We start from the raw sequence: 15,355 nt of genomic DNA, 5'->3' as shown, positions 1-15,355 counted from the left end.
GCTCACGGCCGACCGGAGTAATGTAAATAAATAAATAAAACACATTACATTGCGCGCTCTGCATCGCCATTTGGCATTTCAGTGCGCGCAATGAAATTAGTTTTAAAAATGTATTTATTTACATTACTCCGGTCGGCCATAAGCCAGAGTTTACTACCCCCCACCCTGCCCCTCCCCCACCCCAACTCACCGCCCCGCAGCACTCCCTCCAGGAGTCGCTACTGAAAGGGAATACTTGCAATGGGAGGAGTAGGGAAGAAAGGCAACAGAAAGTACGGCAGAAGGGGGCGGGAAGAATGACAACACGGACAATGGGAGGATGGCAGGAGCATAGGGAGTACTGACAACAGGAGGGGGCAGGAACAAAGCAAACACGGACAACGGGAGTGGGAGCAAAGTGAAACACGATTTACAGAAAATTACAAAACAAGCCAAGGCAAAAGAAAAAGTAGTGCGGGTACCAAAACATATGGCCCATATCTAAAGGTTCCATGTAGCAGGGGCAGTCACCAGGGCGGGAACTAAACAGCCTCAAGGCAGGACAAATATACTCTATCCACGAATGAAAATGATGTATTTTATAAATGCAGACCAAGCAACCAACGAAAAGTGATGGGCATGTGGTGGGTGTCTTCAAACTTCCCACAGAGATTACAGCATGCCTCACAGAGCAGCACATGCGCGCTGCCTCTGCCCTTGACCTAAAAAGGTGGGTCAATGTCTATATGTACCTGAGCAGCAGTATGGCAAGAGTGCACACCTTATTATATCATTAGACAGGAAACATTCCAACAGCTTAAGCCAGTGGCATGCAGAGTGAATATCAAACACAAAGAAATTAGTTGGGGGGTGGGGAGCTGTAACAGGGCCAGGCACTGGAAGCTTAGTACAAGCATTAGCCAAAAGAACAAGTCCTTTCTTTGAACTGCAGATACAAAGCTATTGGCTTAGACAGTGCTTGTTTGGTTTGTTATAGTTTATGCTAAAAACATTCAAACATGGCCACCTTCATGCGCATACAATCAGGACATGTTTAATTTGTTCTCATGAGAATTAACAAACCATTGAAAATATTTTTTTATACTTTAAAAACAACCATTCAAAATGTGCACAGGAGTCCACAGCAGAGCATCCAACTTGTATTAGTTTTTTTTTTTGTTTTTATTTATTTTGCTTAATTCATTTTTAATTTACCTCTCCAAGATGATGGCTGATGCCCAAGTCAGAACAGTAAATTAGCTGCCAAGTAAACAGTCAGGAAAAAGTGGTCGATTGTAGCGTGCAGCTGCCTAACTCTTGCAAGAATAAAAGAATAATTTTAAAAAACAATACAGCAGGTGTCGCTAATGGGAGATTTATGGCAGCAACAAACGAGCGGAAAAGAGTGCCTCACAGTAGCAGTGAGCAGTTGCTGGACTCTTGCAAAACCAGTTTTAAAAATATCATCAATGCCAGGGATAGCAAGGGGAGTGTTAGGTAGCAATAGAAATGATCAGGGTGTGTCAAAAACAAGCCTAGGGAGCAAAGTCATCGAGACAGAAGCATCGAACTGAGACAGACAAGAAAGCCGTCCCCCAAGGGGCTGACTCAAGGTCCACTTCCTACATCTATTATACAAAAGCTGTCTGTAGGCGAAGCCTAAAAACTGTGCAGGTTTATCTAAAAAGGAGAAACGAGAGGAGTAAGTAAAGAAAAGTGTAAGGCAGATGGAGGAGAAACGGGCAGACAAATGGAAGACAAAAAAATGCAGCAAAAATACTAAAAATGCAGCAACAATTTGCCGCGCAGTGGAAGGCCCTTTGCAAAGGTTGACTGGTCATCTCTCTGTAGCTTATTGCTATACTTGGGTGACAAACTGGTATTAAAGAGGACCCACTAATTCCCAGAAAGTGTTAACAAGTTTAACAATGACAAAATAATGAAGTAATACTTTCACAAAATGTGCTGAATAATGGCACATAATTTGCCTTTTCTTGCTGCATAATTTACTCAAACCTGCTGCATAGTTTGGTCCTCCTCTGCCGCATAATTCCAGTGGCCCTGGCCATTAGCAACTGACCGTCAAGACTAAAGAGATTACATCCAACAAAAAATAGCAATTGCTGAATCATTCCTAATAAATTTAATAATGAAGTCAGCCACAGCAAATTAACATCCGAGGAAGGGAAATTACTGTTTCTGAAACATGCAATTAACTTAGCAGCAACCCTGATCTAATTTGTCGTAAATATTAGACATTCTAGTGTGCCTTTTCTTTCGTTTAAAGAACAATTTGCAGATTACAAACCAAATAATGAAATAATTAAGGTTTTATTCTAAGGACAAGCCTATAATTGTAAAAGCTTCCATATGTTTTTACTGCCTCCAGAAAGATCGACGACGGCTTGTTGTGCCTTTATAATGTAAATCCATCTTTTTAGTGTCACAAATGTAATTTTTCGCCCAGGCTTCACTTTGAGTTTTCAGACACAGATGCCTTTTTTGGCGTGACTTTCTGTCTGTAAATTGAACTAGGTGCCACGTGAACCAAAGGAGACAAAACACTACAAACCTTTTACCAGTTCAGGCATTTATCAGCCTTACTGAGAAAGTAATACTGATGTCCTATATTATCCTTTAGAACCAATCCATGCTCTCGGTATATGGCGTAGAAGCGCTATGTAACACGTTTACTTACCATTGCCTTATAACAGTGGTTAGATTGGTGACGTGCTTCAATAAATTAGTATCTGAGAAGATGACAGCAGGCCTTGAGCATTGACTATAATGTAGACCCTATAATATTTGGGGACTGGGCTTGTTGGTGGCAGAACTCAGTAAAAGGTTTGAGTTGAAGGCTTGATAGTCACCGAAAACGCCACATGGCGTCTCCAGAGGTATTCATTAAACTGTGCACGCTCTGTCTCTCGCTCGTCTTCCACCTCCACGCTGTTAACCTCGTGACCCATGACAAGACGAAAGCACCACCGTGGTCACTCAGGCATCAAACTAAACACTTCCCACATAGGTAGGGTGACCAGAATTTTAAAGCCAAACCATTTTCACAAAAATAGAAGAAGGACTACAATTTTCCTTCAAGCGATGAGAGCGCTCCTCAGCAGAGAATTACAGAACAGGCAATAAGAACATACATAAAATAAATGTTTTAAGCCTAGTAGCTTGCCTGTTAATTAAATTGCTTTCTTGAAACAGCTGCTAAGTATCCCTGCTTTGTAAAACATAAAAAACACCTCCCACCGTTTTCAGTCGGCCATCTCCAAAAACGGGGACATGAGCTAAATTTCTTGAAATTTGCTGGGACAGCTGGTTAAAAACAGGGACCGTCCTGGCAAAACGGGGACGCCTGGTCATCCTACACATAGGCCTCATCGCAAGTACAACCCCCTTCCAATCAAGCACTCCCTCAAAGTGTAGCGCGCCAGCTGGCAATATTGCCCGTCAGCGCCTCACGATGGAGTACGAAGCGCTATACAAATACAATTTTAAACTCATGCATTTGCACTTAGTCCTTTACGAGCAGACTGAACAAACGTTGCTGATTTGTGGCTACCGTGTGTACATTTCTGTTTTTATATTGCCTTGTTGCGTGACGTGATTCAGCGCATTCGAAGGACGTCAGCCAGTGATTGAAAGCGCTTCTCCCTGAAAGTAACTTCTAGGCGGTACATGTATACACTAGCATTAAGGTGGCCATTGCAAGGTACAAGAGCGCGCGCTGCCCGTCCCCATCACCTGGGAGGACGTCACGTCAGGCACCTTGGGAACGGAAAGGTCACCTCCAGACATTCCAGGAGTTGGGAATCATTAACAGAGGTCAGACATGCTTTAATTCAGTCTGAGCTCTGTAAGCGCTACAACGGAAGCGCAGGGGGGCGAAGGAAGGAGGGAGGTAGGTCATATCCTGCCTGGATCACAGACCAGTTATCAAGGTATGGGTCAGTGGGCACACAGGGGGTGAGGGGGATGAGGTGCGCTCAGAAACAGAAGCCACTAACCATGTACGCCCTCGTTCAGACAATGCTGGGTAACATCACTTTGCTAACAATTTACCCATTGTGGTGAATCAGCAGAAATCTATTCATCACACTTTGATGCCAACTTATAAAGCTCCTGAGAATTTCTAGACCGGTTGCAAGACTCTATTTCGTAGTCAATAAAATTGAACCACAATTATATTATTTCTAATGCATCCCTTGCGCTACATCGTGACCATGACGGAAAGTACCTTTTTATTCGTTTCCCCCACGTCGTTTACCTAATACCGCTAATACTGTTCACTATCACGTCCACCTGTTATACTAACCTATATTTACACTGTGGGGCAGTGAATGCAATATGATAGTCATGACATATAATACCTGACACTAAGTGGGTGAACTACCCAAAGACGGAGGCTTTGGTTAGCGCTCTCGTGTTGCACTGTGTCCCGTTGCGTCACGCATAATGACCATGGTCGTCCTCTTCCAGGTAAATAAACAATTTTCGCCCCAAAAAAAAAAGATGTGTGTTGTCAAGTGCATAGCAAAGGAAGGTCTCATTGTTTATGAGTTTTCGGATGTGCTGGTCGCATACGTCATAACGTCAAAGCTTCTAAAGGGGGATGGGGTAAGGCACCCTTGACACATGGACCGGAAGGGCGTCACTGCTACGGCCACGTGCTCCTCCGCCTGGCAGGAAAGCATTAATGGATGCCACGCACTGCTTTAGTCTACCCCAGCTACACTTTCCTTTTGAAACCAGAAACAAAACCTGTACCATGCGAGTTGGCAAACAGCCGTCCACCTGTATAACTTAATGTTTCGCATTAGTGATAGCGATCTAATCCGCAGTGCACTTTTTGCATAATGAGGAAGAGAGAAAATTATGTTTAAAACATTTCAAAAACATGTTAAGGAAACACTGGCAACGGTGCAACTTCTAAATATATATTTTTTGCACTTCTTTCGTTTCTGCGATGCCGGGAAAAGGGCACAATGCTTATGTAAACAATGAATAAAGAGTGAGACAAAATCATTTGGCTATGGTCACATTTTTTAGATGGAGAAAACTCTATTTTAATCGGTCTAATGAAAGTTAGAAATATTTGCTGCTGTTCTCCTTGTCACAGGCTACCATGGAGCTAGTTAAACGCTCGCAACAGACTTTAGCTGTTGTCTGCAGCTCGTCTGTTCGAATCGTGGCGCGGCCAACTGAGTTCACCAAGGTCTGTGAAGTGAGTGCAATCGCATCGCATCATGGTAGTAACGCCTGTTACTTATAGCGCTTTAACAGAGCAGAAAGGCGCTTAGGGGTAATCTAAAAAAAGGTTATAAAATGGCGCAAAATAGCTTTACTAATTTTGGGCGCGTGCAAAATGTGTCCAATTTTGTCAAGTTGTGCGCGGGCAAATTCACAGCTGTCCATGAAAGGGACTGCAGCTCGTGTGCGGCCTAGCGCCTTGGTATAAAGCTCGATTTCAAGTTACATGTTCAAAGGACTCGGCGGCATTTAGGAGCTGCACAACCGAGGTAGCGGGGTTGCATTTCTAAGGGAAACACGGTGGATCTGTGCGGGGTTTTCGTTCCATAAATCTGCTTTTTGCGACGGTTATAGCAGCAAGTTAGTTCTGCACATCAAAATTTAGAGGCTCGGGTGAAATGGGATTAAACAGAGCAAAGCGGCGTGGAAAGGGGTTTGTACCTCGGAGGCCCACAGATGAGAAAAACTCCTGTTCGAAAACAAACATTGAAACCCAAGTCCCGGCGCTGCCCGAGCCAAAGAAAAACAGTATTAAATCAGGCACCGGCCAGGGAATTGTATGTTTAGACTATTTCCTTCTTGAAAAAAATACTAAATTAAATCATTCAGAGTAGGAAAAACATAAAAATGTGCCGCCCGATTAATAAAACCAAAATAGTTATTAATCTGGAGGGCATTGTTCGACAAAACATATTTTTGATCAAAGCATTCTTTTTCAATGCCACGCATTTCTCCTTACTAACAGATGGGCTAGTTCAGAACACTCCGTAGGGATATGTAAAATAATTCACGCAGTGGTAGCAACAGCACTCTTATAATCATACAGGTTTAGTACGAGGTGTGTTACGGTAGTGAGCAGCTTCACGGTTATAATAACACGTTTAATAAGAGGTATGTTACTGTGATGAACAGCGGTCTAGTTATAACACTCATTTAACAATTAGTGTGTTAATGGGATGGGTTACGTGGCTGTTATAACACTGATTTAATAATAGGTGTTTTACTTTAATAAGAAGCGGCACAGATATAATACCATACTAAATATTATATCATACTAAATATTATATATATATATATATATGTATATATATATATATATATATATATATATATATATACATATATATATATATATGCTACATATTATTTCTATTTAGCTACATATTATACACATATATATATATACACACAAATATATATATATATATATATATATATATATATATATATATATATATATATATATACAGAGAGAGAGAGAGAGACAGAGACGCTATGCACATTACTTTGGCAAGTATGGCAGAGATATAATAACACTATTTATATACTAGGTGTGTTACTTTGATGAGAAGTGGCACAGGCATAATAACACTATTGATATACATTCGATAAGAAGTCACACATATATTATCACAGTTTTTATAAACTATTTGTGTTACTGTGATGAGGAGCGGCACAGTTATTATAAATATGTATATACCAGGTGTGCTACTGCGATAAGAAGCGGCACTGATATAATAACACTATTTATATACTAGGTGTGTTACTGTGATGAGCAGCGGCACAGATATAAACACTATTTTATACTAGGTGTGGTAATGCACAGATATTATACTAATATTTATATTCTGGGTGTGTTACTGCATAGATATACCACTATTTATATAATAGGTGTACTACTGCACATATATTATTACACAATTGTATACTAGGTGTGTTACTGCACAGATATAATAACATTATTTTATACTAGGTGTGGTAGTGCAGAGATATAATAACACTATTTATATTCTAGGTGTGTTACTGCACAGATATAATAACATTATTTTATACTAGGTGTGGTAGTGCACAGATATAATAACACTATTTATATTCTAGGTGTGTTACTGCACATATATAAAACCATTTATGTACTAGGTGTGCTACTTCTAATATTTAATAACACTATTTTATACTAGGTGTGTTACTGCACAGATATAATAACACTATTTATATAATAGGTCTGTTACTGCAGGGTTTTAATAATACTAGGTGTGTTCCTGCACAAATATAATAACACTATATACTAGTTTTTTTTTACTGCACAGATATAATAACACTGTTTCATACTAGGTGTGTTACTGCACAGATGTAATAACATTTTTTATACTAGGTGTGTTACTGCACAGATATAGACTCATCGATACATTGTAATGGCTCTGCCCTCATTACACTGTTTAATAATAAACTGCATTATTATACACCCTGGAGAGGACACCCAATGATCTCGTTTTACGCTACAAGGTAGATAGATACCCCATGTTTGAAGGAACCCCACTCTGCTGCGCTAGTGTTTTACCGTCTGCACTATTGGTGAGAGGACGGGTGTCCAGTGGTTATGACTGGAACTAGTCGGCGCCGCTGACAGAGGTATCTATCTGTCCTAACTGTCTGTGTAAAATGTATCTCTTGTGTTTAACTATCTCTATAGGTTCATCGCGGTGCTGCACGCGGGCGTCGATGTATGTGATGCAAGACCCCGACACTGAACATAGTCACCTGGGTGTGTGCTCTCAGCACGGTGTGTAAAACCTTCACAAAACTCCACACTGTGTCACAATTATTGCAATACCGTCCGCAGCACCGAGAAGTTGACGTCGGTTCGGAACAAGACACCAGCGCGAGCGCTCACTGGTGGTATTAACTGACCAGTGGTATTAGTGCTGGAGTAATAATGCTTGTATCATCACCGAAGTGCCCTCACACACCGTGCAGGTGTGAAGGTGACGCTCATTGTCCTTCTTTGTAGCTCGCTTTTGTGTCCCTCTATTTTTTAAGCGTTAATATAAGTGTATTTAAAACACATACCCAGAGTACGACATTAGTGTTTTTTTATTAAATACATTTTGAAATCAAATTGAAGGTCACGACCTCGATGCAAAGTGCAGCCAGTCGAATTAATTTAAATATACCTACGCAAACACTGTTGTGTTTGTAGCACTGGTAGTAATATTAGTAATAATTATAATTGTTTTTGTTCTTAACCAGGTGTGATAGCAACAGAAACTCGTATATCTTTACGCCTTGTTCTATATGGTAATTACTTTTAATGCTGACATTTCTATTGTTTTCATTAATATGTTACTTTTTATATAAGACTGCTCCTCGTGTTACTAATGTTTTAGTGTAATATATGGAGACATGGGGAAGGGGGCGAGGATACGCTGTAAGGTTCGAGTCTCGGCGTCGGTTCAACATCCTGTGATTCTGGGCAAATTACTAGATCTCCCCCGGCCTAAAAAAAATGATTGTTTACTTGTGTAATGTGAACGGTATTCGTGTAAAAGCGCTCCAGTACCTTCGGGTAGAGTTCGCACTATACTGCAAAAAAGAACGAGTGTGTCCCTAAACCTTTATTACATGATTGTTTAGGCATCTCTGCGGTGTGTTTTTAGCGTCAGACACTGGGTGACGCTTGATCTAGGCACAGAACCCAGAGGTGACTTTGAAAGCCTTAAGATATATTCTAAAAAAGGTTCATCATTCTATAGAACGCCTGAATGGTAATGTGTCACACGCATAAAGCATTCCCCCGCCCCCACCCCATTGCTTTGACTAGCTGTTTTTTTTTCAAACTGGATCTGTGCACTAATTATGTGAACCCGTTTATTTTTCTTCATTTGTACCTCTTTTTTTTCCCCAATTCTAGCGAATTAGGTGGACAGTGCATGTCTTCAGATTCTGGTGGGCAGGCAGAGATGAGAGTTTGAGAGTTATATGGTTTAGAGTAGACTGACATAGTGGAGGGTTCGGGTAAACGGTTGTGGAATGCACTTGCCGCTGCCCTGTTATTTAAAAATAGAAAATGTAGTTCCGTTTGGGGGCCAGAAATGGAGGTTTGGTGTCGAGCAATCTGGAGACGACAGGTGTGACCTCAGATCGGTCTGGTTTTATTTGTATTTCTCTGATACGCTGTCATTGTACACAGGGTGCAATGCCCAACAGAGCATAAGATTTATCATGATGTATGTATTTTAATATCTGTGGTATTTTTACTATTACGTCTGTTTTAATATTTCTGCCCAGGGCACCAACAGAACATTACAGCAGTGGAGAAAGAAAAAAGATCCATGCAGCCTTTCATTCACCATTTTGAGTTTTTTTCTTGAGTCTTGCGAGATTTGTCGGAACTTTAAGCAGTTTGCTGTCGGTAAATGCACATTTTACCTCCCTGTGAAGTGTGTATGTGTGCCCAGCAGACGGACCCGTCTCTGTTGCTTAGTGCCACCACATGGTGCTTAATTTGTTTAAAAAAAACATAAGTGCCAGGGCTCTCTCATTAGGTGGCCGCTGCCGCTTGCACCACACATTGCCCATGCCAGCGCTGCCAATAACAGCAACAGCACAACTATTAACCATCACACTCCTATAAGTGTGACAATTCGGACTTTTCAGGCCCCCAACGCAATATGAATAGTCCATTTTATGTATATTGAATAATTAACCGATGGTGCGCTCCTCTCAAAATTAGCCAGACAGCAGGAGCACCGGAAACAACCAGCTAAAATTAAGCACTATTTGCAATGCAGTCTCTGGCGGGTACCAGAGCGGGTGCAAGTCCAGTCCTGATCGGCCACAGTGTCCCCTCTCCCTCTCAGGCTGGAACCGAGCAGGCCCTGGCAGAACAGAGCAGGCCCCATATCCTTGCCCCAGCGGGTATACAGGGGGCACCGATCAGGCCCGAGGCCCTTGCCCGCGGGCACCGACCAGGCCCCAGCCGCCCCTGCACAGCACAGAGCCTCTGTCCACGTGTGCCCAGGCATTTCCACCAGGGCTTGGCCTGCTATGTACCAACCCTCCTCCTCCGCTGCACCCAGCTCGCTTACCTCCCGCGATCACCGCGGGGGTCCATGCCCACTCCCGGCTCCGCGCAGCCTCCGCCGGGCGCCATCTGCCGCCCCCGCTCGCAGGCCGCTGTAATTGAGGCGAGCAGGAGGGTGGCACGCAGAGGGGGCCCGCTGAGAGCAGCCTCTGACAGGCGCTGCTAATAACACGCCGGGAGCCGTGGGGGGCTCCGTGAGCAGCACCTGAGGAGCGCTGACCCCGCCGAGGACAGCACAGCAGGCCCTGGAACAAGAGAAACGCGCGGGAGGCCTTCTTCAGGCGCGCCCAACCACCGCCGCCATGTGCGGCCGGCACTGGGCGTGCAACTGCAGCTTGTCTCTTGTTCGCCCACTCACTACGGCCTCAGTACTCCGTGTCCCTACAAGTATACTGGGGTAATCCTGTCAGGCATCCATATGCAAAGACCCCAGAATCTCATTAAGGTGTTCTAGTGACACAACAACAAACACTAGGCCGAAACTAGCGTGATCTGTCATTCAAGCCAACAATCTGACACGTATTTAATATTACATCTTTTTTCAGAGTAGAACATATGCGTCTAAACAGTTATTCAAAGTAGTGTTTACAAAACGCCGTGTTTCGGATTGAATTAAATCTGTAATTCACGGCGATGAAGTAATTTCTGAGAATCATGAAACGCAGTTCGCAGTTAGACATTTCTATCGTGAAAAGTGTTTTCAAACGACTGACAGTTGTGGGATACAAATTGCCAATCTTTTATTACTCAATAGCATGTCATTTTAGTCGCATCATTTTCGACTTTGTCTTCTTGTTCTTGGTCGTATGTATTTGAATTTTAGCATTATAATCTATACAAAGGGCCTACTTGTCCATGTATGTCCTTGTAAATATTTACGTGCGTATGTGGATAAATAAACATATGACTGTTGTTCATATACATACGACAGGTGGCAATTATAACAATGAATTTCAGATAAGTGCAATAAAGCAAACACAAAACGTTGTGCCAATCTGCAATATTTATGCGTGTGTATAGGTACAGATTGAAAGATAGCTCTGAACAATGTGTTTTTAAAAAACTGAAATATGACCCATTATTTATTGTTTGCTAGTTCTAAAATTTTAGGATTTAGAATTGATGAATTCTTGAATTTATTGAGATTGATTGGGCTATTCACACCGTCGTCTTCTTCAATGACATATATTAGTTGTACTTAGTATGGCATGAAAAGGTATGTTTTAATAAACAGGTAAACGTTTACTGAGAGTTTCAGAGTATTGTAATATTCTCTTTGAGAGCATACAATATAATACAACAAATACATAAATTGATAGAAGGTGGGGGCCTTAGTGACGATTTGCATTTTTTAAATCATTAATTTACAAATACGTTTTGTCCAAAGAAATCAGGGTTTAACAGCTGCTCTTTGCAGTGTCAACTAATAATGGGGCTATGATTACATAAACTGTTTAAGTTGTGTTCATATGAATACAATGCTGATGGAAGAAAAAGCAATGTAGTTTGCTTCGATTACTCAAAAGGAAATTCATGCTTCAAAAACATGGACTAAATAATTGCTAGGAAGGAAATGAGGCTCACTACGTATTTTCAAGAATTTTCATTGGTTGAAATCTGTACTTCTAGGGAATGCTGTCATTGTTTTTCATATTCATGTGCTATATGAGAAAATTCATGAGTATCATGTAATTCCTGTAAACTATAGGCATTACAGCCGCTGCTGTTTGTGAAATAACAATTATAGGGCGTGAATAGATAAGTAAATTAGATCAATGGATAGAATACATAGATCAGATCGTTCCATTGATAAATGGCTCGTGTCATTACATTATTTATGCGCTTTACACTCGCAGAGACACATTTGCGGCAGGAAGTCTGTTCCTTTAGGAAGCCCCATCAATGGAAGTGTCTGTGTGTGTCATGGGGCCTATCTCAGGATAATGTCAGTGTGGTGGCTGGTGGCCAGAGTTGTGCTCTTGTGATACTGTGTTGCTGCACCTCTGCCTTCATTTGTGCAAGAAGGAGTGAGAGAAAGGAACATTAAGAATCAGCTCCTAATGTACAGATAGGTTGGGGGTGAGGGCATCCTGGCCCATATTGTAAATGGTTTGGTGTCACGGGTGCAGGGACTGCTCAAATGATGTTGTAGCGAATTCACGTGGCAACAGAGAACTGTTAGAGAACAGACACAGTCACACTTACCATACCTACCATATTTGAGTGATCTACATCATGCTCACTATACCACATTGACTTTGGAGCAGAGTTGAAAGGACAAAGCCCCATGGTCCATAGAACAGGGGAAGAGGAGTAACCCACAGGGCATTCACATCCAGGTGTACATTTATAAATTTTGCATGTCAGCAAGAGGACACCTGATATTAATTTAGGGGTCAGAAAGAACTGAATACTGACGCTTGGTTAGGCAAAGAGAGTCCTAGATAGATAGATAGATAGATATTCATTTAGGATCAACGAAATCTGAAATAATAATTTACTCGAATTTAAAAAAAAATCAAGTCACAATCTAACCTTCCTCCCCCGAGTCAACATATAATGTGATTTACTCATGAGTGTTTTGCTTTAACGTTTGGACTAAAGTAACACGAGTGAAGTCTCGCATCAACCTTACAACAAGGGTTTCAGTGCTACTAAACCTGTGTGTGGTAAGCGAACCATCAGCACATGTAGGCCATGTCACACTTAAATAAACGGGATATCCAGCTATTCGTTAGACCTCAGTGGACAGCTTTGTATTACGTTTTGACACTAAATACCAGAGCATTAAATGGAGTGTCTGTATTTAGGAGGGACTGTCGTGGCTTAGATAGAAGCACGCCTTGTATTATCCGCGGGATGTCTCAGTCGTGACCAGGATCCGTTCAATCGCTACATTTCCTACCAGTCCCTCTCTCTATGTTTAGTGGTTTCGCTGCCCCTCCGCTCGTCTGTTTCCAGCCACCACGGCTGGTAGGCACTTCCTGGTGTACTGCAATGCACTGCTGAATTCCTGGCCTTTACTTGTCTGCGGGAACTCAAAGGCAACTTTGATAACACAGCGATAATGTTTAGGGCACTCGGCGCGCAGCTACATAAACATTTGCGCTGATAACAATCATTTCCAAAAGCTGGTCGCTAGAAGTGGCTGGCTGGTAGCATGCCCACAATGTGGGCACTCCGGCCAACAAAAGCAGAAAGCACTGTTTGTTTTCGCCATGCTTTGGCTCCGCACTTCACTTGTTGACAAAGGCATTACTGGCGGAGCTTACAGCCAAACACGCTGAGGGGGGAAAGCTTCTGCGAACTGGAAGGCGGCGGGCCAGAGAAACAGCTCGGAAATGAAATGAATGCACGAGCAAGTGGGCACCCTCTATCACGCTTGTACACACTGCCAGGAAACTCGGATTCCAAGTTTTAACTGCCAACCGCGTCGAAAGGCACTCAGTTGCATTTGTACATTGTTCAAAAATGTAAGACAAAGTAATGGAAAAGAGAAAAAGATTAAAACTTGTTGGTAAAAAAAAAAAAAAGATATAACGAACTAAAACTGTGCCAGGGCGGTGCTGCTGTCATGCAACTATTACGCGGTTTCAAAAAGACCTACCTTCGGGAAAGACCACTCGCATCTTCAGGTAGCTGGTCGTCAGGCGGATGATGGACGCCTTGTCCAGCTGGGAGGTGATCGCAGAGGGCAGCGGGAGTAATTTAGCCAGTTCGTAAAATTCGCTGTTTTCTTTTTCCCGCCGAGTCCGGGCTGCATTTTTGGACTTCTCTTTCATGGTGTATTTTTACCCCTTCCTTCTCGGGTGGCAAAATCCACAGAACCATCCGAAGTGTGCGGAAAGGGAGAGAGAGATTCAACTCGGCTTCATTTCGCAAAATTGTAAAACTATTTTGAAGGTGCTCGTTCTTTTTGTTTTGTAGTATTAAAATTGCGAGAACAATCACAATTAATTACACACTGGATAGAATAAAAGGTGATTAGAATGGGAATTACAATCCATGTGCTAGTCTGAATGCCATCAGAGCCCTCGAGTGTCCAGCCCGGTCCTTTCCTTTAGCTGCAAAATGCAAGCCCAGTTCGTGCGAATAAGGGACATAATCCTGTTTATTTTTCCCACTGCCACTCGCTCTTGACTGGCAGGGAGTGTTGTGTCGAACTGTTCATCGTGCCAGTACAACGGGTGGCTTCCTTTCTCTGTGAAGAAAAGAGTTAACAATGAAAGCGCTGTCAACACACTGCACGTGCACCACTTCCCAGAGGAGGAAGAAGAGGCTGTCTAAAGTGCAAGGTACAACACTAAAACCGTAAGGACCAGGGTTAATTGGCTTGCAAACCTGACTTCTAAATTCATACGTGAGATTTTTTGCAGCTAGACATTTTGTTTTCATTTCCAGGTACACATTCCATTCTGCAAGTTTTCCATGTTAAAAAAAAATAGCAAAGGAAAATTCAACATCGTTTTGGTTCATAACAGTTTCAAAAGGTGCATTTCATAAACAGTGAGGTTATATACAAATGCATAATAGAGGTATAACGTTCGCTTAATATTATTTGAAAGACTTTAAATTGCGATGAAGTGGCCTTGGTCGCAAGAAGTGGCACACCCAGCACGACCAGTAAATACAAATGAATACCTACATTGGAAACTTAAAATGAACGACAAGGTAGAATAGTTCTCCATTGGTAAATGCGTTCTTGCAATCTTAGCAAAGTAGCCTGTGCAGCTGCTTCAGCCTGCAGGGGTCTGGTTGGATGAATAAAGGGTCTCGCGGGAGGAGCAGCTCGAAGTACCCCGTGGAATGCCACCTTCACTTAAATCTGATGACTCACTTAACATCCAAATGCCTCGATGGGCTTTAGAGAAGGTGAACTTATTACCTAATCAACTTAGCCTACTGGACATTATGTATAGTTATTAACTTAAAGGGATTAGTGTCCACAGCTCATGTTTTTTTTTTTTTTATTGAAGTCCAAATTGCAAAATTCATTAAAACCCACACATCCATACAAAGTGTCCACAGCTCTTAATGTCAGGTTTGACCATACTGGAAAGTTACCAGATTCGGGGGAAGCAGGGGAACATACAACAAGAGTCAAGGGAGGGCTGGTACCAGCCATCAGGGATATGTAAACAGATGCCATGCGGTGTTACAGGGTCTGGGAGCCTGTTGGTGAGGCTCCAACCTACCTCTGTCTGAAGTCCCAGCACGCAGCCCTCGGGTGCAGAGCCCCGGTCTCAGTGCCAGCCC

At 42.4% G+C, this 15,355-nt stretch overlaps 1 protein-coding gene across 1 annotated transcript in view; it reads right to left on the bottom strand.

Annotated features, from left to right (window-relative positions):
- The window catches only part of SIM1 (SIM bHLH transcription factor 1), a 271,876-nt gene extending 257,582 nt beyond the window's left edge, over positions 1–14,294 (bottom strand). Inside the window, exon 1 of the mRNA XM_078648380.1 lies at positions 13,707–14,294. Within this exon, the coding sequence (XP_078504506.1) occupies positions 13,707–13,881 (175 nt within the window). The 5' untranslated portion in view covers positions 13,882–14,294. The remainder of the gene's footprint in view (positions 1–13,706) is intronic.
- Positions 14,295–15,355: the final 1,061 nt, after the last annotated feature.

Source organism: Lissotriton helveticus, chromosome 6 (genome assembly GCF_964261635.1).
Source record: "Lissotriton helveticus chromosome 6, aLisHel1.1, whole genome shotgun sequence".
Lineage (NCBI taxonomy): Eukaryota > Metazoa > Chordata > Amphibia > Caudata > Salamandridae > Lissotriton > Lissotriton helveticus.
Note: the sequence above shows the minus strand (reverse complement) of the source record. Positions and strands in the feature narration are given on the sequence as shown.